Source organism: Dromaius novaehollandiae, chromosome 8, assembly GCF_036370855.1.
Source record: "Dromaius novaehollandiae isolate bDroNov1 chromosome 8, bDroNov1.hap1, whole genome shotgun sequence".
Lineage (NCBI taxonomy): Eukaryota > Metazoa > Chordata > Aves > Casuariiformes > Dromaiidae > Dromaius > Dromaius novaehollandiae.
The window spans coordinates 11,251,810-11,278,072 of record NC_088105.1 but is presented as its reverse complement, the minus strand read 5'-3'; the positions used below and the strand labels follow the sequence as shown (position 1 = coordinate 11,278,072).

Genomic DNA, 26,263 nt, shown 5'->3' with positions numbered 1-26,263 from the left:
GCAAAACAGCTTAAATCAGAGCTGAGAGCTTTCAAGCGAAGGAGCTATAAGAGGCAGTTATGATAAAGGTCACACACAGCCTTTTCTTTGAGATCAGGTCTGAAATGCACTTCTCATTTCTGCAGCTTCCTGGTAACCTGGCAAAGCCACTCTGCCTCCATTTCACACAGGAAAATGAAAGTGTTTAGTATGATGTGGTTAGTGCTCTGAAAAAAAAGTTCTGAATACAGATTTAAAAACATGCTAAGGCCCTGAGTCAGACATTAGCTGATTTTGCCTGGCCGCTCAAAGGCTGTGGCAAGACTGCCATGGTTTGACTTCTCCCAGGACAGCTGAGTAGTGAAGAAGTGCACAGGGACTCTTTTAACCTTCCCATCCGCAGGAAGTATTTTGTTTTTGTAGCAAGTCCGGAGGGGCGATGAGCTGAGACAAGGCTGCAAGCCTGCAATTGAAGAAACAGGAATGACACCACGCAACAGGAAAGCAACCCAAATCCTCAGTGAGAAACGTTGCTCCCTCTGCAGCGGGGCTTGGCACACTGCTGGGAGGCGGTAGTCTTGGAGGACAAGCTTCTTCAGGCAAAGTATTTACTCTTACTTCTTTTTGGCTTTAAGCACTGAATGGTGTTATAGAAATCATCTCTCTGCTCATTCAGGGCCTTATTTAATTCCGCAGAAGTCTAAAACAACCTTTCCAGAGGTGTGACTTGAGTGTCTGATCTGGCTGTTAGTCTGGCAAAATGCACCTTGCAAATTTGTTGGGAAAAGACCCCAAACATATTGTTATGGCGTACACCCAGTGTGACTTATTTGCTACGAGTCCTGGCTATGGGCAACAGAGTCCTTTACAGCTGAATGTGAGGAAGGAGACAGGTGCGGGGGCAAGAATGCATCTTCTTGGGTAGAAATGTGTAGAGCCATGTTGTGCTGTGGCTGTGCAGATCCGAGCAGCCTGCACTCGGCATTACTGGGCAGACAAGATGCTGTAATACAGTTGCTCATTTTTTTGGTGCTATTGATGAAGTGCAAATTGCACCATGTGTTTGGGCTCCCCAGTTTCCTTGGAGCCCATACCTGCTCCACTCAGTGGGGAACATAAAGTGAGGGCACTTGTCCTTCCCTCTGCCCCTGTGAGAGGGCAGCAGCACTGCAGATGCCACTGCTGCTGACGAAGGCCTGGTTGGGGCATGGGTGACTGGGGAACCGGGGCTGGCATGAGCTCCCTTCGCCTCATCTGCACTGGAATTGCTGGCAGCAGTGGAGCTGCTCAAACACACTTAAACATCACCTTTGCCAAGCTGTGCTGTACAGAGACTTTCTCTATGGGAGCGGCGAGGGTACAAAGGTCTGGCCCAGGGACAAACAGCACAGTGACATGCTCCTGGCGTGTGTGTTTGGGGCACGGAGAGGTGCAGCCACTGGAGATTTTCCTGTGCGTGTTACTGGGAGACATTGCTGAGAGGTGGGAGCAGGAACTGCCCGCCTGGAGGTGGGGGACTCACCAGTCCCGGTGCCAAACCTGACCTGCCGGGCAACACAAATACACGTGACTTCCAACTGCTGCTTATTTTCTTTACAAACTGGTTCAACCAAAGACCCCAAGGATGGTGCTGTGCGAACAGAGGCTTGCTAAGGCGAGTTGCTCCTGAGGGACACCCAGCCTCAGCGCAGCTGTGTTGGCCTGCAGTGTGCCTGTGTGCGCAGCAAGAACTGCCACCTGAACAAAGGCTGACGCACGCAGAGGAAAGGGCAGGATGGGTTAGACAAGCTTCTTAGCTAAAACTGAAGTCTGCTGCCTAAAGGAAAAAAGAAGAGGAGAGTTAGACAGTTGGACTGCTGGCCCAGCCTACACAGCTGTGTTGGAACAGCCACAGATCTAAGAAAATGCTGTCTGGACCCATGCAATCATAGTGCTGCTGTGGACACTGTCATTCCTCAGATGTGGGATGAGCTTCAGTGCATCCCGACTGCCTTCTCCCACTGTCCACAGTCTGTTTCCATATGTTTCTCTCTAGACCCTTTGGGCTTTCCCGTGCCTGAGACCATTGTCTCTTTAGCAGTCACCTTGCTCTGGGCTGGCTCTGAGTAAACAGAGCAATGTGAGCTACAGCTAAAGTTTCCCCAGATGCAGGCCAGAATTGAGGCCCTTAGTCCCTTGACTATTCTGGTACATCAAAGTCCACCCATCTCTCATGTGAACAGAAGTGGTGGGTTCTTGGCACCTCTGAATGTCAGGTCTAGTTTAGAGGTCAGGATGCAATGTCAGGTTTTTTTCCCCTCTCCTTGCTTCCTCCTATCAGTCACTCCACTAACTGTGGATCTGCTAGTACCCATGGTACAAGCTCAAGGAGGACTGCAAGGCAGAGATGTCTTTACTCTGGTTACGTCCTTGGTTCTACCTGGAGCTTGTGGGGCTGGCCAGCATTCTGCACAGACCCACCCAACTGCCTTTAGATTTTAGAGGAGAGTCATTGCCCCTCTGCCTCCTGGTGCTTGTGGCCAGTGTGAGCTGCCCTAGCAGCTACCCACCTGCGTCGCAGGACGGGAGATCCAGACATGACAGGCAACTGCCCTTTCTGGAGACTGTCCTTTGAAGCTGAGAAAAAAGGTGCAAACTCCCCATCACGGACTGATGGAAGGGAGCCCTGAAAGCCCAGCTCCCTTCCTGGAGTGGGACTTGAAAGGGGGAGTGCTGGTTTCTGCAGCTACTCACCCCTCTGCTTCTTGGACAGCTCCTTTTTCTTCTGAGCCTGTGGCAGCAGGACCTGGATCCCATTCAGCAGCGTGAACTGAATGATTGGGCACTCACCTAGTGAGGAGAAGAGGAAGCGGTAGGGTCAGTAAGTGGGTGAGCCACAGAGAGCCTGCTCCCTTGCTCCGCCCTCCGAAGCGAGGGCCCCTTCAACTCCCTCGGACGAGGCAGAGGGCAGTAGGATGCCTTCTCCCCTTTAAATGAAATGGCATTTGGAGAGACAGTGTACTCAGCTGCTCCCCATGCATGGACGTGCTCTCAGCTTTGTGCCCATAGAGGTGGCTTCTCCCAAGAGGAGAACTGGGTCCATGCACATTAAACGTGGGGTTCAGGTCATACGTCCTCTCTCAGCGGAGAATAGCCTCTCTGCTCACTGCCAGGGATATAAAGCCACAGACAGTGCCACAGTGATGCCTGGTGACCAGCTGGTGGATGCCACACTTGAATTCATCTTATTAACTCTGTGTGTACTGCTCTCCCAGGCAGGAAGAGCAGTGCCCTGTGCAGCTGCTGTGCAAAGAACCAACCCTCAACATAAGACAAAAGCAAGGCATGGGCAATAAGAGGGCTTTTCTGGAATTAATAGATATTTTCCCTAGCAATTTCAGTGCCTTAAAAAGACAACATAACAGCATAACCAATTTTACCTAGCTGAAAAGCAAGCTTCTCAGAGGTCAGAAAAGCAAGATTCTCAGATAAAGGTTATCTGTAAAAGTGTGATAAGGTTCAGACAAGTCTTCCAAGCAAAGAGTGGGACATGCATCAGTGCAGTCAGAAGCAGCAACTATTTTGGGGTTGCCTGTTGATTGGGTTTGCTTCTGGTAGACAATAGGGATGCTGCCATCGGAGTTGGCCTGCAGGTTGGTAGGTGACACAAAGCCGATACCAGTCTGCACTGTATCCTGCAGCTATCTTGACTCTCCCATGCCAAGGCATGGCAGCATCTGTTCTTCTCACTTAGCCAGGCTGAATATGAGTGACACAGGATAGGGCAGCAGAAATAATAGGTCTGAGAGATTACATGTCTCTTTCCATGACATACCAATGGAGGCTGATGGACTTTTATCCACTGCTGGCTTTGGTTATTTATTCCTGTCAGGGAGCAGGTACCACAAGGAATTGTGGCTGGGGGACAAGAGGTTGCTCCAGGGACATTCACTGCAGGATTAAATTCACTGTGAGAAAGATCACAGTCCCATCTCAACGTCGTGCTGTGCTGTCTCTCCAGAACAACATTTAAGTGCAGGCAGATTGGTATTTACCCTCTGAGGCTTTGTGTAGTTAAATACAGGTTGTGGTGCTTGAGCAGTGTTGCAGCTGTGTGAATGGTTGTCACGGTTTACACGGACTGAATCTCTCTCCATTGGTTTCCTGAAGACCTTACCAAATGCTTGTTTATTACCCCAGATAACACAATGGATAGCTCCTGTGTGAGATGACAGTTCTGGCTTGTTGCTTGCTAGGAATACGTCTGATGGGTGGGATGTCTTCTGGAGGTCAGTGGCAATAAGGTTTTACATTAAAACAGCTATGTTTTAAATGGCCCTAGAAGTGCAATGGGGAAGGCAGGGATAATTATTTGTTAGTCTAAATGAGAAGTAAGGGATTTGTCTTAAGAATAATGTGGATTTGTGTTTTGCCTCAGCTGACATTTACTTCTTAGGTCAATATGTCTTGCTGTGTACCTCAGCACAGAGACTATATCAAGCTGCTGTACAAAGTGGAGACTCATGCTGAACATCTCCTTTTATTGAGGGGAAAACTCAAGGTGTGAGAGTGGTTTAAGCTAATGGACTTGTCTTTGCAATTACAATGAGGGAGGGAAACACCACCACTAGGGTCCACTGCCTTAGCTCAGCTGATGAGCAGTGACTCTAGCATCCGGCTGTTCATATGTAAGACTTACAAGTATTTTGACCAAAACTTGACAATGCTAAATTACAGGGAGCAGAACACGAGATATTTGACCATTCTACCATCGAAGCAAGATTAGTACATGCCTATTTTGATTAAAGGGAAAATGAAAAATCAATTAGTTTCCAGATGAATATTCAGTTAAGGATCCAAGTTATTAGGTACAATGAGAGCACTTAATACCACTTTGTTTTTCAGTTTAGCACTCTTTAGTATGTTGAAAGTAAACAACTGGATGAGGAGGGAAAAATTCTCTTTTTCCTCAGATATTAGCCTCTATTCTAGCCAGTCCATGTAGGATCTGCCAATCTACTATCTAGTGAACGTCCCCTCAAATCCTAAAGAAACCTTCTCTCCATTGTAGCTGTTCAAAGCACCCCCAGCGTAATGCTAAGTCTGGTGTCTTTTTCCTGCTCCTATCTGATTTGCAGTCCGAAAGATTGGTTGGTTAAATTTCTGTTTTAGAACAGTGAGTATTTTTAATTTGTTTTTTGAAGTAAACAAGAGCTATGCAGTTGTTCTTTGCTCATGAATTATCTGCACCCACTTCCCTATTCTCCAAAGAAATATCTAAACCCGTTGGGCAATTTCGACTGAATTTGACAGGAGGGAATGGTTCCAAGGATGCTCCATTCTCCAACAGGCCTGCACCACATACAGTCTCAAAGCTGTGTGAAGTGGCAGAGCACACTGAACACTGCTGGCATGGCCATAATGTTGTTATTGCTTGGTCAGCTGGCTGGCCAAAGACAAGTTAAGGGATGTCAGGGTTGAGAGCATTTCAGTGAAAATTCATGTGGGACCAAACTGGGGAAGAGAAGCTCAAGTATATTTCAACTCAGTGGCAAGACTCAGTCAGGCTTCTTTGGTTCATCTCTGAGAATTATTATTTTTTTTCCCCTCCCATTTTTGGAAATGATGCCTAGATAGGGGTATTAGAGCAACAGTTGGACCATCAGGTCTATGTCCCACAAGCAGCTTGTGTGTCATGAAAGAAGTACCAAGGACAAATGAATAGCAGCAATAAGGCTGCTTCCAGCACTAGAAGGAGTTTAGTTCTTATAGGGGGATCCCTATAAGATCTGTGCATTTTGGATTCCCTTTAAGATTTGTGGACTTTGGATTCCATGAACCATTCCATGGACTGGGACATGAGAAACCTAGGTCTGGAAACCTCTGCTTTGGAAGGACAGGACTGAGAGGACAAATGTGGTGCAAGGGGAAGAGGCACTCAGCTTACCTGTACTGTAGGTTACAGGTGGTTTGGAGGAAGTTTTTCCAGTGGGCAAAGAAACTGGCATCCTTTCTTTCTGGGGGACCTGGAAGCCCTTCATTGCCTTCCTGATGCAGAACCTGCCTAGGAAATACTAAAGTCAAAGACAGCAAACCTCCAAGCAAACATTACAGCTGAGCTCCTCACGAGTGTCTCATCTGCATCTACACTGTGTCAGAATATGTTGCTGGATAAAGAGGCTGGCATCCACACAACCTCTGCCAGTTCAAGAAAGGGGATAAGTACCTTTTCCAGAAGTGCATCAGAATGGGGAAGATGACAACTGTGGCCCTGTAGTAGAGGCTGCGGTCCAGTATCTCCTTGGAAGATAAACTCCAGATTAATTCTTTCTGTGCTTCAGAAATGTTCACCTGGTCACAGAAGAGACCTCACTTAATCAAAGCAGTTTGTGGCACTCTTGGGACCTCAGGGGTATGTTCTTATTCCTGACTGTGTTACATTTCAGAAGTGTCTAAGAAGAGACCAGTTATGTCCTGGCTGATCACCCTGAATACAAGGGCTGATCTTACCGGGCTGTGCTTTCCAAAAGGAACTTTGGCAGAGCCGTGGCTATACTGTGGCATGGTGTGGGGTAAGAGGTGGCTGCAGTGTGGTGGCGAGGGGATCATGGTGACATCGACATCTGTGGACTGAAAGGAATGAACCAGAGTGCAGTGCTTGTCCTGGTGCCTCAGCCCTGGCTATTCTCTAGCAGGGAGGTGATCTCACTGTCTCTGTGCCCACGCACTTGTTCTGAATGGGTCCGGGTCAAGTGTCAGCATGGGTCTTGAGATGGATGAGTTCCCTTCCCATAGAGCCCAAGCAGAAGTCCCTAGGCCTTCGAGCATGTCCTGAAACTTCAGAGCATGCTTGGTTGGAGCAGATTCAAACCTCTGTCCAGTTCCTCTTTCCCCACATCTGCTGGCAGCTGCTCTGCAGTGTTCTTGAATGAACAGAGAGCGGCCTTCAGGCTTCCTGGGAGGGTCCCAGCTTCTTACCCGCAGTTTGGGAGGAATATCGGAGTCCAGGAAGAGATTGCTGATGATGGTGACTTTGCTTTTGAGAAACGCAACTTCCTGGTCTTGGTGCTTGCCGCCGTCTGCTAGAGCTTTAGCTGAATCAGCCAGCTTGGAAAACCTGCAAAGACGTGTGTTTGTGTCCTGCTCTGAGAAAAGTGCTCTCACTGCTAGGCTAGGTTGTGCTTTTGCTTAGTTCGGTGTTTACTGGGCCAGAAAAAGCAATCCACAAAGTGTGGAACGGTTCAACAGAAGGGATGAAAAGCCACTTCCCTTTTCTATTACCCTCCTAGTCACAGTATTTGCCTAGGGGATGTAATCTTTTTTCATCTTCAGGAAGAGAAGGGAATTGAAACCTGGTCTCATGCACACAGGTGAGTGTAATAACTGCTAAGCGAGTGTGCATTGGCCACAGTTTGCTTTTATAGGTTTGCCACAGGACCAGAAGAGGTCAATGGAGAAATGCCACAATTGGCATGTCAAGAAAGGCTTAGGTAAAAGGTTAGATTACTTGGGACTGTCAAACCAGAGATGCTTTTAAGAAACACAAACAGAAACTCTGGTTGAAATGGAGGTCTCTTTGGGGCTTTAGGGCAGGTGAATATGAGGAGATTACATATAGACACCTATGGGCGTGTGAGACTTTGGTTGTGTCTTACGCTGCAGGGTGATGTTCAGATACAAGCCTTGCAGAGGTGCTGATAGGAGTTTAGGTGCGACAATGCAGACCTTAGCATGTGTTAATGAAACATTGAACCAGGCTTTATCCCCTGCCATGGGACAGGCACTACCTGGAGGGTGGGTTTGGGTTCCTGAGCTAAGGGAGACTTGGTGGTACCAGAGAACCTGGTGGAAAGGAGGACTTACTTGTCAATCTCCAGATAAAAGTGGAGATCGTTGATGAGGAAGTTGACAGTAATAAGCCGGTTCTTAAAGAGGCGGCGTTTCACTAGTACCATCTCCTCATCCTGTGGGATGCTGGCAGAGGTCATGTGTGAATGGAAAGTGCCCGTGGTGCTGTTGCTCTGTGTCGAGTTGATGGGCAAGTCTGAGAGGGGAGAAGAGCTGTTGTGTCTCCTTTCAGCACTGGGTTTGAGGTGAATTGAGCATTTGATCCTGAGGGATCCTGATTTTTTTTCTCACTTGTGCTTGCTTTTCCTATATGCAAATAATTTGCTGAGGCTGTTTTTGCCTAGGTGGACTACAGACTTCCTGCAGCATGTAGGACTCTCCAGGGAATTCAGACCCATTCAGCTCCCAGCCTTCCCCCTAGCTTTGTATCTTCTCCCTCCATCCTCCCATTCACACCCACGAAGTGCTTATGTTTGCTGTTTTCATGGAGGATGACCATAGTAGGTTACATAAAGTCCATTTGTCTGCCTAGCATATCCTGAGACACTTGCTTTCCTGGCTCTTTATATGCCACTAGCAGAGGACATAGGGATGGGAGATGAGCCATGAGCGTCCTCTGTTTACCTTTCCTAAACCCAGTGCTATCTTGGGGAGGGAGCGGAGTGGGATGGCAGAAGTCTAGACATACTTTCCTTTTGATTTCCTACTTCCTTCCGGAGAAAGTCCTCAAACTCCGTACGGGCTCTTTCGTTGTTCATTTCCCTCCGGAACTTGCAGATGCTCTTGACACAGCCGCGAAGGGCTTCCCAGGCCCTCCTCTGCGGAGAAACACACAGCCCGCATCAGCCTACACCAGAGCCCCACGGAAACCCAGGCAGCGGAGGGCTGGGGCATGATCTCGTGGCAGTAGCGATGCAGCTTGCTCCCAGGGAGAGTGGGGCTGGGGCAGAGCCCTTCCTGCTCAGACCTGCCACCATGAACTTGAGCACCAGAGCTCAGTCCTGGAAGTGGGATTTGTGACCCAGCCATCAGCTTTGCATTTCAGTATTTCTGGGTTTCCCTCAGGGCTTCAGGACTCTTGAGTTTCACAGGAGATATTGTGAGTCAATTGGCAAGTCCTGACCAAATCTAGTCACTTCTGTTTGGAGCAGGACTTCAGTTCTGCACCAGGGCTCACAGGATTAAAGGTTTAGCTATCGTATGACTTTTTGCAACCCTCCAGGTGCCTTGCATGTTTGACACCCCCCACCTCTTAAGCGACTGCCACTTGATCAGTGACATCTTCTCTCTTTCTTGCCCGGACAGCAGCCCTAGCCTTCCAGGAGAGAGTTTTTCCTTACCAGATTCTCTCTCTTGAATTTCCCCATCCCATGCCGCAAAGGAAGGCGAGGATCACAGATATTGTCTGCGGGGAACAGGTCCTGGTAGTCTGTAAACCTGCCAGATGGGGGATCAGAGAAAGAATGTGAACGGCAGCCAGATACACCAGCAGAACAATGTCTTGGGATGTTGGTGGAAGGGCAGCTATGGTGGGGAGCAGCTGACAGGGATCTCCAGGCTTATGTGGCTTGAGATCCCACAGGACTTTTGTTCATGGAGGAGGCTGGAGGAAGAAACTTGGGACTGGATCCCTTCCCTTGGTCTCTGCTGTTGCAGGCAGCAGGTTTGGGAATGTTCACCCTGCTTATCTGTAGCATGTCCCCTCCTCCAACCCAGGATCCCGAAGCACAGCAGCGATTTCGCCCTTATGGGACAAAACCTGCTGTCCTTGCACAGATAAATCCATCACCAGCTTCAATGGCAGCTATATTAGTGTGAGTGCCTGGCTGGGATTTGGACACACTGGCTGACACTTAATATGGAAATATGTAACAGTCACTGCCTCTCACTTAGGGGGTCCCATAGGAAGAATGTGTTTGTGCAACCCCTGGACAATTTAGGAACCAGCTTTGGGCAGCCTGAGCCAGGTCCTCACCATCGTTCTTCCATTGCTTTCTGGACAAAGGTCTGTGCTGTGATCAACATGGCGGAGCTGACTACTTTGGCCTCACGTATTTCTCTGATGATTGAAGCACAGCAATCCAGCAGCTCCTCTGAAAGAGATGTGCAGTCACTGCCTGCCTGCTGCTGCCAACTGCTCCTGGACCACCAGGAAAAAACTCTTCCTACCCTTACATCTGCAAGTGGTACCCTGCCCTGTCTGCCTGCTCTATCTGCTGTTTGTTGAACTTGGTTGTCTCATCCTTTTTTCTTTCTACATCATGCTAATTGCATGCTTCAGGAGTGAAGCATGTAAAAGAGCATCTAAAGGAGACAAGGAAGGGAAGAGCTATTTCTGCCACTGCAAGAATTACAGGTTACAGTTCTTGGAAGATGCTGTCAAAAAAGTAGATGGCCTTCCTAGAAATATAAGTGGCAGTGGAAGGTCTCAGCAAACATGTACTCTGCAGGACAGGGAAGGGAGAATTGGCAGGTGCCTGCATCCAGTTCAGGGAAAAAAGGCCTCCACCATGACTCGAGTAAAGCACAGGGTGGGAGGATGCATACCAGCTGGGACTTTGGCATGGAAGTAGATTCTGACAATGTTGTTAATGAGGATGCATTGCCTCTTGGGGTTGGTCTCTGTGATCTGCTCTTCCACAGCCAGCCAGAAGCACAGTGGGCCATCTGCGTTGTGCTCCTTGAGGAAGTGCTTGAAGAACTCCAAATGCGCAGGGTTGTGCAGTACTTCCATGAAGTGCCTGCAGAGGAGGATACACCAGGGGACATGCTCTCTGGGCTGCCAGTGCCCTGGAAAATAGCCAGGACTGGTAGGTCTGCTTCTCCAATGAGAGACACTCCCGAAGAAGAGCTAGAAACCTGTGGACCAGTGGGGTACATAATCTGTGAAGCAGATGGACCAGCAAAGGTACTGGCAAAGCATATCCTCTCTTGTCTGCCCTGCCTGTCTACTGAGCCGTTGGGAATCCAGAGTGGGGTTCTCCTGACAAGCTGCTGCTTTTTTGCTGTGGGGGCACCCAACCAACAGCTCTGCTGCTATGTATGCAGAGGAGCTGGTCTCTGTCAGAACGGGAGGCTTTAAACAGAGAACTAAGGAGGAGACAGGACTTCAGCTCTGCGCTAGAGACCTCAGAACCTGCAAATAGACCAGGGCAGCTATGCAGAGATCATGGGGAGGAGGAAGGTAAGGATGGGGTACCATGAGGAAGGACTGGTGGGAAGAGGAGGACATAGTGCTCCCCTATCATACTTACTGAGAATGATCAAGAATTTGCTACTGGATGGTAGATGACTTTATGGGACATTTGCACAGTCAGCAAGGACAGGGATTTAAGGGCAGTTAAGGGTGATTTTTAAGCACTTCTTTGGAGTTTGGGAGTTGCCTGGCTGTAGTATAATTAGCAAGTCAGAGAGTGATCTAGGATCAAGTTCACGAGACATTCACAAGATGTGAGGAGTAAATCTTGCCTATGGAGTGTGGGGGGGTGTTAAAACATTTTCTCCTTTCCCCTCTTCCCCAGTTACCCTACAGTTCAGACCCACAGGTCACCCATGTCTACATCTGAGAGAGCCCAACTCTGAAGCGGGGAGCAGTGACACTACAGCAAAGTACTGGGAAAAATCTGCTTCCTGAGAGAGCAGAAATGTCAGAAAATAGCAAATCCCTGTGTTGTAAAGTGCCAGACCTGGGTCTTACAGTTGGCTTCTCTAATATGACAACAGTGGACTTCGGCGTGTTTATTTTGGTTCTGCTCACAGGAAAGGTCCTCTTCTTTTCATGCTTGAGGTCAAAGGCTGTTGGGACAGAACAGATTTGGCCCTTTCCTCAGACCACTGCCAGAGCCTGCTCATAGCTGTCCTCAGGGCAGAGGACCCAAAAGCAGCCCAGGCTCTCTCCAGAACCACCCTGCTGATGTCTGCATGGTGAGGCCAGCTCAGCAGATGCTGGATGCTGTAGGAATTCTCCACCTTTGCATGGTCTGATTTCCTTGGTGTCTGCTTCAGAGAAGCCCTACCATTCCCACCCTCTCTGGCTGGATTTACATTCTGAAGGACATGCCTTTCAAGGGTGGCTAGACCTCTCTCCTTCTGGAGACGTTTTCCCAGATGATGGGATGCAAGTGGGGAAGATCCCTGCTTGTCCCTGTCGCCTTAGGGCGTGCTGGGGCATCTTCAGGGGTGTGCCAATTGTGAGCCTGCCCTGGTTCTAGCTCGCCCAGACTCGACTCACCAAGCGATGGAAATTTGAGACGGAAAAGCTTGTAATTCTCGCTTAGCAGATTCATAGCCAGCAAGGGATTCTTAACAGCCAGCTCATCAAATGTCATCTTCTGGAAATCTGTATAAGATAAAGAAGAGAAGAAAGGATGGATCCAATGTTCATTCCTCCTGGCTAAGACAGCCTATCAGCATTTACTCAGTGTTGTATTGTGATCACTACTCACCCTTTTTTTCCTTCTCTGCCCTATTCCCATCATTTACTAATGACACTGCATTTCTCAGATGTGACCAAGACCCTAGAAATTACCCAAGAGTTGCTACAGGTGGCTGCTGTCACTCTCAGTGCACTGGCAGGTACTCAAAGTTGATGTCGTTCTCCAGAGATGATGGGGGAAGACAAAGCTGAAGTTTTACAGCAGTGTGGTCAGCCCCAGGGGCCCCAGGAGCAGGTCAGGGTGTGGAAGTGTGGTGACAGTGGATGTTCCTGGCTTTGAGTTTCATTTTCTCTCTGCTGTAGCCTTCATTTGACCTGGTGACTGAGGCTGGTGCAGGGATGTGCCACGTGCTCCTTCTGGTGCAGACAAGAGGGATCTTGGTCCACAGGTCATTACCAAAATTTGGATTACAGCTTATGGCTCCCAGATAGCCTCTCCCAACCCTCTCCATGTACTGCCAACAAAACAGCTATGCGCCAAAACTTCTCTGTTAGTGGGCACTGGTCAATATGGATGCATGAACTCTGCTCTGTCTGCCTGAGTCAATCTCAGTCAATCTGACAGACATTCAGATCTTCCTCTTACCGATCCTGTACACTGGAGGTTCCAGCTCCATCTGGATTGAGCCCCCTTTCCGGAGGTCCTGAGTGGCAATTAATTGCCAGTGCTCAGAGGAGAGATTTTCCAAGTCCTTCATGCCATTCAGGGCTTGGCTCAGCTTCAAGGATTCACTTATCCGCTTGACTAGGAGGAAATGCTCATCTTTCCCAACAGTGGGTCCTTGCGTCTCAGGCATCAGGAAACTGTTCTGTGGGGACTACAGCAAGAAGAGCAGAGGGTGATTACGCAGAGCGCACACCTGATCTGAGGTACTGCACCAGCATTGCAGTTGATAGCCTAGCTGTATTTTGGGTGTCCTGTATGTTAGAGAAAAAAATCAAGCCTGAACATTTTTAAGGCTATACAGTGTTAAGAGGGGCAGTAATGCAAGGAAATCCATATTGCAAGTTGCTGTATAAGGAGACTTAGGCACTGTATAGTCTAAATAACCCACCTACTTCTCCCAAAAAGCAGGTGTGTGTGGGGGGTGAGAAGTGTTATCTCATTTTATACATAGAGAATTTCACTGCAGACCGTGTGGCTGCCCCAGGTCATGTATAGAGTCTGTGAGTCACTGCAACTCAGACACCACCATGCACAGCGCTCCTGGCCACAGGACTTTCACAGTTCAAGGAGCTCACCTAGTGTACCTTACTCTGTCAGGTAGAAAAAAATTCCTCCAAGAAAACAGCTGATGACTAGGACATGCTCTGAAATGGCTGTAATCACATTTTATTAGGCAGTGGAATACAAACCTATCCAAGCTGCATCTCCACTCTGTCTTTAAGCTGCCTGGAAGAAATCTATGCGAGTACAAAGCTCAGCATAGGCCTTAAACCTGACTATGCAGCTGTTTAAAGCTGGCTGCAGTCTACCTGTAGCTGGAATGTACAGGGGTATGCAGCAGGTTCAGGCAGAAAAAGGCTACAGCTTTCCTGAAGAGGGCCGAAAACAACAGAGAAGGTGTCAGCAGTAGGCAGGTAACCTCATATGCCCTTTGGGTTGGCTGCTTTCCCTGTGACAGGCTCTGGCCCTGGGGGTGCCGCTCTCCCTCCCTGCTGCAGCCAGACTGTGCCACTGAGACCCTCCTGCAGGTTTTGGCCCTTCACCACTGGCGAGCACTTGGCGCGACTCACCAAGCAGCGAGGGTAAGAAAGGCCATTTTCTGATTGAGTTACATGCTGCTGAGAGCAAGCACCAAAAATAACCGTGCTAAGCCCCTGAGCAATTCCACTGCCATCAGAGCAGCGAGACCCACAATGAGTTTGGCCTAGGGCGCAGTGCCCTGCAGGTAGCGTGGCCTCGGCACCTGCTGAAGTGCTAATTGCTCTCCCAGACCTGGTCTGTGCTCTGAAAAGTAATTTCCTTGCTAAGGGGATGCTTAAAAACCTGGGCAGCTAATTAATTTACAACCAAGAGAATTTAATGGATCAGGGTCAGAAGCTGACAGATGCTAAGTGGCATTTCTGTAAGTGCTTAGTTCTCACTGACTGAGATGCCTAGATCTCTCCACAAGCCAAGTCTTTGGGCATTAACCCTGACTAACCCTGCCAGCCGATGTGCAGGCACTGGCCGCAGTGAGCAAAGCTGCCCGTGCAGGTTCTGCAGGGGCCCTGAGTAGGTGGGATGCCCTGGGGTTTCTGTTTGTGAGGAGGTTTCGTGGTGTAAGGCTAGGATTTAGGGTATTGAGAAGTATGAAACCGTAGTGGGATTTCTAGTGCCAGGAAGGGAAATAGTTTGTAAGACGAGTGCTTATGTGACTCTGCTTCCTTAAACCACTCCTTTACGCAGTGGAAAAAATATGTGGAAAACTTGAGTGTGATTGAATCACAGGCCAAAACGCTGCATGCCTTCTTTCCCTGGCGTGTTGGCCAGGCATTGCTTCTGGGGCAGGGCTGTATGCATGTGTGTCTGCCCAGAAGTCAGACTCACAGCAGTATTTACTGTAGGCAAGGGGAAAAGGGGCAGAGTTTCTTCCCAGAAGTGTTTTGCCCGTGAGACAGTTATGCGCCTGCGACACAGGACTGTGGCTGCCGAGTTATGGGAAGCTGTGGTGGAGCAGCCAAGGAACGTTGCTCTGGGAAGCTGGAAAAGGGCAGATTCTGCCTTACTCCTGTGCCCAGGCAGGAGCAGCGTTGCAGCGCAGACACCATGGGGTGTAGGACCACTGAAGCAGCAGGGCTGTCCTTCCCGTTCCTCTTGTCTCCTTTTGAGACCCCTCTGGCTCCTGCACGCCCCGCAAGGATCCCCCTGACCCCCACAGTGCTCCCCTTTACCATAAACTGAAGGAACATCTCATCATCTTCAGCCAGAAATTCGTCATAGAAGGATTCAAGCACCTGAGGAGGAGGAGGCGGCAAAGTGAGCTATCAGTAGTGCGTGCTTCTGAGCCAGCCAGCGAGGGGCACGCGGCGAGGGAGCGCGGGGCTGGGAGTGGGCTCCTGCAGCCCTGCTCCCCTTCTGCTGCTGGGCACCGCGAAGGCAGAGCAGAGCGGGGCTCACCGGTGCTGCCCCCCCCCCCCCACTCCCCATCCCACCATACCCCCAGTTTTGGGGCTGCCCAGCAATGCTTGGGTTGTAAATGCTTTTTAATCACTTTGTGCTGGAACCGGTGACTCAGATGGGAAAGGACTGCCACTGTACCACAGTCCCCAGGCCCTTGGCTTGTGTCTAATGACTGAGGTCACTGGCTGCTAAATGACTGCTCCTTCTCCGGTCCACAGCCTTGCAAACCACTGGGGATGCTCCTCTCTGCTGGCCTGTCATGCCTTGGTTACCGGTTCTAGCAGAAGGTGATCTGTGACTAAAAGCTTTTCCCTTCCTGATCTTTCATCTCTGTTTTCCTCTCTGTGCCCTGTTTCTGAACTCAAGCACCTATCTTCTTAAACAGCCCCAAAGTCCTCCCACCAACCCAGGGAGGTGAACACCAGTGGTACACCTCAGCCTGAGCACTGCCAGTGCCGCTCTGTACCTTGCAAATCTCCTCCTGGGCTTTGAATATCCAGGGAGTGACTTCTCCAGAAGGTAGGAAGTCCTGCAAGTTCCTGAGAGTCCTCATCTCCAGGGGAAGATGCTGAATAGAGCCTTTTTGCAGGTAAGTCTTGCATATTCTCACCCCTGTCAAAAGACGTAGCAAGAAACTGCCTTCACCGCTGCAGCCCAGCGCCACGCACAAAAAATCCTCAAGGTCATGCCACAGGTCCAGGAGACAAGTCTCCACGGGTCGCTCCCTGCGCTTCAAGAACTCCCTGAAGGGCCGTCCTGCACAGCCCTCAGCACTCAGGGCCCAAGCAAGGAAACTTAAGGAGGAAGAGGACCTGACTGGCCTTTTCAGGGCTAGCAGGGATGGCAGCTGGACAACTGGTGTGGAGAAATGCATGTCAGAGAGCAATTGCTCTTCACAGAGCTCTTCCAGTTGAAGGAAGCGCTCTGTGTCGGGGCAAGAGCTTTTGGGAGAGGTCTCTCCTCCTTTGTCTCTAAAGGTAGTGTTTGCAGGATGCTCTGACTGCTGAGAAATCAGTTGCAAAGTATCCTCATCCAGATATGATTTCTCCATGTCTGAACTACACATGCTCCTGGCTGGCCCTGGCTTTCTCTGTGATTGCTCCCCAAAACTCCTGAGCATCTTTGTTTCTTGGGCACATGTTCCCTCTTTCATGAGAATCCAGATCTCCTCTTTGGCCTTCTTGCTGCAGTAGGGCCCTGACAGAGCCTGGCTCTCTTTAATATGCATTGTAAAGAGATCATTAACAGAGCCTGTGGGCTCCTGTGAGTTGGCCTGTAATCGCTCCCGATATTCCTGCAGAAGAGGCCGGCACGATTCCTCTTTTTCCATGCTCAGCTTGCAGTGAATGAAAAAGTTAGGGAGCCAGTAATTCTGAATCTTAAGCAGGGCCAGTGTCTGCATCTTGCTTAGGGTCTCCTTCTCGGAGCTAATGGGCTGCACACTCCAGTCTGCGATTTTCTGCGCTGGCTCTGAAATGGACACAGAGGATTATGCTGGGGGGCAGCCCCATCCGGACCTGTTTGTGCCAGTGGAGCTCCCCAGCCAAGCAGTATCTGTGATGGTATCCCATCTCTTCATCTTTAGCTCTGATGCTTCTTACCAATGGGTGTCCTGCAGAGAGCGACAACTCTGGAGCCTTCCCGCAGGTGGGTGGCCTTCAGCTCATGCAGCAAGGACAGGTACAGCTTTCTCTGTGTTGCATCTGACTTGTCGAGTCCCAGGATCCTTTCGGTTGTGAGCCAGAACTTGGTTAATTCTTCCCCTGTGGATCAGACAGACAGAAGCAGAGGGTGGGCGTTGGAGGGAGTCCCTGAAAGCCTTGCTGATGAGTAAAGTATCCTTCATTTTCAAGCACAGGGAAGGAAGCTGAGGGAGCGATGCAGAGAAGAGCCAGGGCTATGCATCTCCCCGGCTTGCAGTACCCAAGCTGCAGCTCTGCTGTTGGTTTGTCTTCCACAACATGTCTTGTCTAAGATAGCAGTTTCTTGTGTCTCACCAGTGCTTACCCAACGCACCAGCTCTGTGCTAGTATCCCGTGGGGAGATCACCAGTGGCTGACTGAGAAAGGGCTGAGAGAGCGCCCCGTGCCCACCTGCCAGTCCGTGGACAAAGGCCCGAAAGCGCCACATGCCCCGGCTCCCGCTGATGCACTTCTCGAGCAGCCACTGGTCAGCGCTCTGCCAGTTCAGCCGTTTCGCTGTCAGAGAGAGTGCAGAGCGTGGTGTCACAAGGGCGCATGCAAGGACAGCCCCTGAGAAAGTTCCCCAGCCCCACCAGCATCCTCCAGTGCCCCCCTACCACAGCCTGCGGGAGGGAGCAGTGCTACAAGCCAGGAGCCCAGTGTATCACGTGGAAATGGGAGTTTCGGACAGGGTTGTGGTTACAAGATGCAGCGGGACCTGCTCATGACCATGATAACCTGCTCAGCTGCTCCATCCTGCCTCTTCCCCTTGCAAATTTCCATCTTTTTTGTCTGCACTTGGGACTTCCTCTCAGACTCCTTCATCCTGATGTTAAACCCAGCTGAAGAAGCAGCAGCAATGTATTCAGAAAAAGCACTGGAGCAAGCCTTTGGGCCTTGATAAATTGCTTCTTTTCCTGAAATGACTTACTGAGTTTAAGCCTTTGCTCAACATTGTAATTTGATGGCTCACCATAACCATGCTTACCTGAGTTGCAGCAAAGACTTTTAGGGGTGAGTCTCTGAGCACGATTCAGGTTTTTTGTCCATAGGGCAGCCCATGGGGTAGGCCAGCAGACAAGAGGAGCATAATCCAATGAAGTGCTGAAGCTCTGGGTACCTTGCCTGCCAGCAAACTGGAAATGCCATAATCCCAGCTTCCCACCTGCAGATACTCTCTGATAATGCCATACTCTAACTTCTCTGTGTACGGAAAAGATGAGCTGAATTTGGGCTGAAATCCTTCTCTACTTGTGAAGAGATTGAAGGGGACCGCTGTGAAAGTGCGGGCCAGAGTCTTCCACCTGCCGGTCCCTGTGGCCACGCTGCTGCAGCAGAGACGTGAGCTTTGATTTAAGGACCCTGAGGTTGTGGCCACAGTGACAGCTCAGTGCGAGTCCAAGCCTGCTCTCCAGACCTGCTTTGCCCATGAACCACAGGGGAAATCCTGCAGCTGATGCCAGGCAGCTATTGCTGCTCACCTCCGTGGAGGATGTGAGCCCATACTAATGGGAACAGGGCTGAGGGGTAAAGCCTCGTTAGTCCTTTGGCAAGCCTGCCCTGGGAGCTGCTCTGTCTCTAAAAATGGGACTCTCAGTGCCTTTTTACCCTCGCGCTTCAGAGGTCACCCTCCTCTCTGAAGCGTGTCTCGGGAGCGGAGCCACAGCACACACTTCTGCTGCATCCCGTTGCGCTGAGCAGGCACCAGACGGCGACAGCCGTGGTGAAAGGAAGGCCCGTTCAGCAGCAAAGCCGCCCCGCGTGCGGTTGCTCTGATTTCCTCAGTGTCATTATGACTCACCTGCTTCCTCCGACCGAATGAAACTGAGGAGCTTCTGGCAGAGGATGAAGTGGAGGCACAAACTGGATTTGCAGAAGTGAGGCAGCCGGTGCTTTTCCAACCAAGTCAGTAAACGCGGGAGGCTGGGATCCTGTGTTGCACCCGCACCCCGAGGAAAGGAGGAGGCTGTGAGAAAGGACCCATCTCTCGCCTAAGGATTAGGGGGTGAGTAAGGGGCCCATGCCATGGGGGAAAGCAGGCAGGCGAGGTGCCCTGTTGCTAAACAGCAGTGCAAGACATCCCCTGAGCTGGAGAAAGATGGGGACATTTGAGCTATCGCTTCTTCCCGGGTTCCCATGAGGCTGATGCTAGCTCTGCCTGGAAACCTGCTGTCTGTTAGACCTGGGATTGCAGGTTTCCCTGCAGGGCTGCTTTTCTGTGCAGCCTGCCTCTTTCCCGGGAGCCCAGGCAGGAGAGAATGGCAGCTTTCAGACAGCGAGGAGAGATGCAGGGTCCTTTTTGCTAGGGAATGTGAGCACAGCAAGCCGTGCCTGTGGCCATGGGAAAGAGGGACACCTGGGAGGGGGCTCAGCCCATTTGAGGGTTGATAGGACTTTGCTCATTGTGACTTAAGGGGAACCCTGGACACAGGGTTCTCTGCTGCCACACACATGCACTCCTTGAGCTCCAGTCATCGATGTCTACTGAGTGCTGCACTGACCCCATAGGCTGCCACATGCCAGGGCCTTAAATTGCTTCTGCTCCTCCTGGAGCTCAGAAGGAATGTGATGCTTGGGTTTGAAATAATCCCCTGGCTGTACAGACAGGAGAGAGACAGAGTTATCTCAGCAATGAGAAACTGGCTCTTTGTCTCTCCCCTTCCCTGCCTGGTGCCCTTTCTTGCCTCCTTCCTCACCCCTCCTCTCTCCCCTGGGGGATCCCTGCCTCATGAGGGGTGTATCTTCTCACCGAGTGGCTTGGTAGCTCTGGCCAGAGGTCCCACTGCCCAGTGCTGCTGATGTAAATGGGTGTCTGGCCAAAAATCTGTATCAAAAGAAAAGGGGAGAGCTGAAAGAGATGAAGGTTGGCAGGGGAACCTAGATCCCAGCTACTCTAGTTATTCCCCCATAAGGAGAAAGGCACCATCTTCCCTTTTAGACCTCTGTCTCCACTACCTCTTCCAAGCTGAGTGCCGCAGATTTTTCTGGTTCACCAGCCTGAAACTGGTGTATCCCCAAATTTCCTGGGGTCTCTTAGACTATGGAAGCCTGAAAATTCACCTGAGAAAGGTTCGGAAAGGTCCTGGGCTTTGTGGTGAGGAGTAAACTTACAGGAAGGTTTAGAAATGTGTTGAAAAAGTCGACAAAAGCATCATCTTGCAGCAGAACTCCAATGTTCGTAGAGGCTATGGTTGCTAGGGGAGGAAGAGAAAATTACCTGGGGTTTGTTGCCAGGCATGACATAAATGTGAGCCAAAAGAAGAGTTTTGAGAAGCTGGAATAGCTATAGGGGGTAGGTGGTATGGGCTTGCTCTGTGCACAAAGGGGAGGATTTGGATCTGAGACAGCCCCTGAAATGCTTTAGCTCAAACTACATCAGCTGCAGGCTTTACTCCACTGTAATCACCAAGCATTATTAGGCTGGAGGCAGGTTGTGGTTAGAGTGACAGCGACTCACTGCAGACCCCCTGTCTACCCAGGATCTCAAAGCCAGGGTTAGTAGTACCCAAGACTTCCCGCTATCCTGTGAAGTATTATTCACTTCTGAGTGATTGGATGTGAGGGGGCAGACTGGCATGAGAAGGCTGTAGCCTGCTGGTGGAAGGATGCCCTTGAAAATAGCCACTGTGGGGAAGGCACAGAGCACAGCTATGTCACAGACAGGACATAGGTTTCCAAATCCTAGGACTTGACTTCCCTGCTGGGATGGGCTTGGAGAAGCCAAAGTCTCCGGGAAAGGTAACTCACCGGCGGCTGTCATGTTGCTGTGCCCAGGGAACCCGGCGTCACAGAGCATGTTCTAGAGTGCAGCTCTGCTTTGTGACATTCTTGCCTGCTGCTGCCGAGCTCCACGGAGATGCAGCATCCCACCCCTTCCTCTCTGCAGGTCAGGCTTTGCTGCCCTCCCGGTGGGTTCTCAGTGAAATGTCTCTTCTCTAATTACCAGCCCTATAAGCACACTTGGACAGTCCCAAAATGAAACCTCTCCTCCACCATGCAATGATTTGGACAACCTTCTTGGCCTTCAAATCAGGTTCTTGGTAACACCTTGGTATGTGGTTGCTGTCAGTGCGTTTGCTCACGGGGTGACTGAAGTTTCCCAGGAAAGCCTGCTAAGTGTGCTCTGGACAAAACAACCCCCAGCTCCCTCTTCAGCTGTCCTGGTTCAGCTGGTCTGGGACCAAGAGACCTAACCTTAGGGACTCCAGCAGGAAGAGGAGAAAGAAAGAACTGCATCCTTCCCTATTGGCAGTGATGACCTGTCTCCCCACTTGGATAAGGAATCTGCTCCCCAGGGGGATATTTGATCCTCCTGATATGTCATGCTGTGGTGTCAGATCTGGCAGTGAGGCTGTGGCAAGCTGGAGAGGCGCAGGGGATGTTAGTAAGGAGTTGTGCCCAGAGCCATATGGCTAGCGTGTGACTTCTGGATGCAGAAGCTGAATTCAAGTCTGCGTGCAGAAGAAGTGGCACTTGGCAGGGCGGGGAGGGGAGCCAAATCAGAAGGAGCCTGGTGAGATGCCACGCACCAACCTGTAATCAGAGGATCAGAAAAAGCAGGCAAGGGATGAGACCCCAACAGCCCTAACCTTGCCTTGGCTGTGTGTAAAACCAGAGCAGGCCAGGCTCTGTCTGTGTTTGGGATGTTGGTGCCCCAACCCAGGTTGTCTGCAGCAAGACTGATGCCTCTGGCGCTTGCCTTGGAGTGGCCACCTGCCTGCATGGCTATTAGTGTCCTTGGGTTTTTGAGCGCCCTGAAGAGAGGTGAACCTACTTCTGTATGGCTCAGCACTCTCTGCGAGCGGTGGGAAGTGTTTTGTGGCCAGTGCAAAGCATGAAGCAGAGGGGTTGTGGCCTCTTTTGGATGAACATCTCTTCTGTGCTTCCCCAAGGGGAATGGCAGGATAGACTTTGGGAACCTTGTGTTTATAAGTAGTGCTGCACTTCCTTGGTCTAGCCATTAACAAAATGCACTTTTGTTATGTGACTTTCACAAACTCCTCCTGTCATGGTGGTTGCAGTCCCTGGCGCGAGCTTGTCCCTGCTATTTCAACCTGCATGTGTGATTTCGCTTTGTGAGCCAACTCTTTTAAGACCACAGGTATCTTCAGCACAGCCTCATCCTGGCTGTCATACTGGAAATGTTCCCTGCGCAGAGGATCCGGAGGCATCTCACGAGGTGGCGCTGTCAAATCAGGAATGCAAAGCTGCCACCAGAAATTGGTTTGCACAGCAGCCTGGCTCTCGATCTCAGGGCTCACACTGGATGTTGCAGCAGCTCGGTTAGTGACTTGACAGGCGCAATTAATACAGGGACAACTTCTTTCCAGGGCGGATAATCCTGCCTCATCCCCCTGAGTGAGAAATGAGGAGCAGCCTCTGGTTTTACAGTCATCCCAGGGTGGACAGTGGTGTAGACAACAGTGCGTCTCGTGGATTCATCACGGGGCTGATGTCAGGAGCCCTGAGCCATGGCCCCGGGCTCCTGGCGCTGACTTGCTCTGTGACCCTGAGTGAGCTCATTTCTCTGCACATCGTTCTGCTACACTGTCCAAGGTGGACAGTCGTGTTGCCATACCAGGCTGGGAGGGATAGGACAGACTCAGGGATGCATGTTAGAGCTCACGCCTGTCCTGCCGCTGCAAACGCGTGTGCTCTGGTGAGGTCAGGGTCCCATCACACAGAAAGGTACCAGCTGCGCTGCAGCAATTCAAGCTGTTAAAACCTCCTTACGGAGTGGTGTGTACATCCACTTCGTGCCCAAAAGGACAGCAAGGCTTTTTAGCTTCTCCTCAGGGATGTTTTCCTTTGGGTGAGCACAGAGTACAGCGGTACCTGGTAAAGCAGTGGGAAAGAGTTATGCGAGACCCTGGCGTGGAGTAGCTGTGAGCATGAGCAACTGAACAAATCTGAATGAGATCCTCAGAAACCGGTGTAGCTCCACTGATCCCAGTCCGGCTCTGGGTTGGCTTTAGGGAGACTGTGCCGATTTCTGCTGGAAGAGTATCCAGGTTGTGCTCTGGAAAAGGTAGATGTGGTTACCATGGAAATGCATGGGGCCATTTCCATAAGATCTCTTCTCAAGCTGAGGCCTCCTGGCAGGACCTAGCCTGGCATGGGCTGGAGCCTCCTGCACTCGCAGCGAGTGCTCAGATTGTCTTCTTGCAGGGTGCTAGCTGTCGGGGCTGTAGTCCAGCCTCGGCGCTCCCTGGCCAGCTCTAGCGCAAGGACAGACCCCCTTTGGAAAGGCCAGCAGCACTTTCCTCTCCCCTCCTTGCAGCACTGCCCCTTTCCCAGCTCCCTGTTTCTGTTCTTTCTGCATTTTTAGCTTTTTTGTTTGCTGTGGCTTATCTCAGCACTGCGTTACGCTGGGCAAAAAGGCAGCTGCTCTCCGGGAAACCTTTCGGCAGAGGCACAAGAGATGGTTTTAGCTTCCACAAAGGAGACGACTATTTTAAAAAGGAGGCGGGCATGTGAGGCAAAGACCAGATTTAGCAGGTGGCTCAGAGAGGAGCTCAGAGTGGCCAGACTCTTTGTACAAACAGATAAGGACAGCATTGCAACACCACGCACGTCAGACGGGCTTCGTTCCCCTTCTGACTGAGCCCAAACTATTTGCCCTGCCCCCCTGTGCTGGAGCAGCCCACCTGCAGCAGCCCTGGGCACCTCTGTCGGGGCACCAGCAGCTGCCTCGTAGCTGACCCTCCTTGCTCCGGCAGGGTTGCGAAAGGGACTCATTCAGTATTCGCATCCTTGCCCAATACAACCTGGCGTGGCTCACCGCAGAGACGAAGTCCAAGGCTGCCCGAACGTGGGGTCAGAGGGGCCTTGGCCGGCCGGGCTGCGGTGCCTGGCCGAGGGGCAGCCGGCAGTGGGGCTGCCTGTCCCCTGAGCTCATGCCTGCCGTCACGTCCCACTGGTGCTCGTGCAGGGCTCGGGGAAAGCCAGGAGCCGCCTGCTCCCCTTTTCCCTCTCCTCTGCGGGATGTGCTCCCTGGTGGTACTCAGGCTGGGCTGTCCCCCATCCCTCCTGTGCCGGCCCTGGCCCGTTTCATCCATCCTCTGCAATGGCCAGGCTGTAAAACCTCGCGTTTGTTTGGTACAAGGATCGTGTATACAGAGTGAGCCTGGTTTTATTCCCATGCACCCCCAGGGAGTTCTCATACAAGTAATTTAAGTCACCTCAAAGTCTGCAACGAGTAATGTGACAGCATGTGTGTTGTCAAAAATGGGTGGGATCCTTTCAGTGCCCATAACACCTCAAACTGTAATTGTGTGAGGTCTTAGGTATGGTAGTTCAGTTTTAACGATCGATTTCTTTCTTGAATATGTTACGATTTTTTTAAGTAATTTTAATGCTTGGTCTGCTGGGCATGTAAGACTTGTTTGGCTCAGCGAGGACACCTCTGGGACTTCCTTACCCCACGTTAGTTAGAAGTATTTGTGATCCTATTCCCGTGTTTCTGTAGTTTCCTCGCCTGGCATTTACCGTGAAGGCTGGGATCTGATCCTTCACATCCGACAGTCCCTGCACAAGCTCTGCATTGGCTTGTTTCTTCTCCAGTAAACTGAAGTCGCTCATGTAACCGCATGTGTGTGGCTGGGTCTGACTTCACAAGTCTGGGTTAAGCGTGTGTGGTGGCAGGGTGGGGGCCTTACTCAGCCACGGACAAGGTACATAGCAATTACCTGTGTTAATTTATAAGGCCAGATCCTGATCCTACCACTAAGCCCATTCAGGCAGAGCGCTGAGGATTTCTGCACCCTTACTTACTAAGCTGTGAAGTGTATTTAGGTTGAAGTTAATCTGCCAGCCACAGTTAATAAGGCCCTGACCTAACTGTGAACACATTTAGCAGCATGAATAATACTAATAAGAAAGAAGAAAAAAATTGCCAATGCAGAGTGTGACCAATTGCCAACTGCAAGGGAAAGACATGCGCTTAGCAGTCCCTGGAATATTCTCCACCCTTGTACAGAGCAAACAGAGCCAAGCAATTTCTAGGTCTCAAATCCCTGATCTCGCCTGCCACTAACGTTCTCATCTTCCAGCTTCCCCTGGACGCTTCTGAAGGAGAGCATGTGCTGCTCCTCAGCACTGTCCCCTGCTTACTGAGGACGCTGTGCTCCTGCAAAAGGTCTACACGCATGCCAGGCAGAGCCTGCAAAAGGTAGGTTTGGGCTGTGGGGTTGCTCTGGGACGGGCCCTGAGCTGGCTGCTGCACTGCCCCCTCTGCAAAGAGCTCCTGGCCACGGGATGGGTGCAGGGAGATGAGGAGGCCCCGTGCATGGGAAGGGACCAGCATGGCCATGCGGCAAGGCCACATCTCGCACGAGGGTGCAGAGCAAGGTGTGCAGGGGCCCCGTGGTCCCTCTCTGTCCCAGGCACTGGCAGGCAGCTGGGCACAGTGACGGCCACCAGCGTGCCAGCAAGCACACAATGTATATGGGGCCGCCATTGGGGTAAGAAAGGGGTGGAAAGAGAGGTTTCTGCACCAGGCCTTCCTGGCTGCTGGGGTCTTGCATTTCCAAGGCCCATCTTCCCCTAAACGCCTCATTTACCCTTATTGAAGAAGGCCCTTCCTTCAGCATGTGCGTCTGCACATTTTTATTCATTAATTTGCTTTCCCAAATTGCCCTTCTTTGCAGCTCAGGTAATCGTCAGCCTGCTCTGCCTTTGAAAGCCCTCTGGTGACCAGCCTGCGGCTACCCTTGACCCTGGCAGCATCTTCAAAGGGAGCATGGGCCTGCTGCGGAGCCTGCAATGTTTGCTCGCTTATCGGGCGAGCGGGTATCACCTCCCTGCCTTGGGGGGTTTCATCAGGCTCCGGCAGCCCTCGGCCACTGCTGCTCGCGCAAGGTCAGTCCTCACGGCACAGATGTTTCCTCTGCCGGGCGGCGAGCTCCCTATCCTTGGCCTCGTTTGGTGACTCTGGCGTCTGGTTGTTAACGGGGCAACTTGTTAATTAAGCACTTCGCTCTTCTTGCTGGGGCATTAGGCTAATTTCCCAAATCTCGCCGGCCGTGGCTATAGGGGGCCATGTCTCCAGTTCCTCCAGCCCCGTCAGCCCCTTGGCTGTGCCCAAACCCAGCTCCTGGCAGCAGTAGGCACGCTGAGCTGGCCGTGCGCAGACACACGCAAGGGGGGACCGCAGGCTGCACTGCCTGGCCGCGGTGGGGAGCTGGCGGTGGCAGAGACAGAGGCGATGCACGGTCAGGACATCCAGACTTGCTT

At 51.2% G+C, this 26,263-nt stretch overlaps 1 protein-coding gene across 1 annotated transcript; it reads right to left on the bottom strand.

The window, feature by feature from the left end:
• Positions 1–1,758: 1,758 nt before the first annotated feature.
• On the bottom strand, positions 1,759–24,610 carry RGSL1 (regulator of G protein signaling like 1). Its single transcript, XM_064516399.1, has 23 exons — positions 24,518–24,610; positions 22,763–22,835; positions 20,141–20,223; positions 19,779–19,853; positions 18,831–18,960; positions 17,441–17,545; positions 16,949–17,110; positions 15,814–16,817; positions 15,119–15,181; positions 12,828–13,059; positions 12,038–12,145; positions 11,493–11,601; positions 10,354–10,547; positions 9,782–9,899; positions 9,147–9,243; positions 8,495–8,624; positions 7,822–8,002; positions 6,937–7,075; positions 6,185–6,309; positions 5,906–6,018; positions 2,713–2,835; positions 2,529–2,595; positions 1,759–1,795 (listed from the first exon to the last, which is right to left on the bottom strand). Exons 1-23 carry the CDS (start codon positions 24,608–24,610, stop codon positions 1,759–1,761), a joined length of 3,561 nt encoding a protein of 1,186 aa, XP_064372469.1.
• Positions 24,611–26,263: the final 1,653 nt, after the last annotated feature.

Bases quoted from the DNA above. Each gene is read 5' to 3' on its own strand.
- RGSL1 (XM_064516399.1), bottom strand. From the start codon at position 24,610: ATGAGCGACTTCAGTTTACTGGAGAAGAAACAAGCCAATGCAGAGCTT. The intron at 20,224-22,762 runs GTAAGGAGGTTT...TTCCTCCCCTAG, and splicing joins GTGGATGTACACACCACTCC to CAACCATAGCCTCTACGAAC. The intron at 8,003-8,494 runs GTATGTCTAGAC...CTCCCCTCTCAG, and splicing joins AGTAGGAAATCAAAAGGAAA to ACTTGCCCATCAACTCGACA.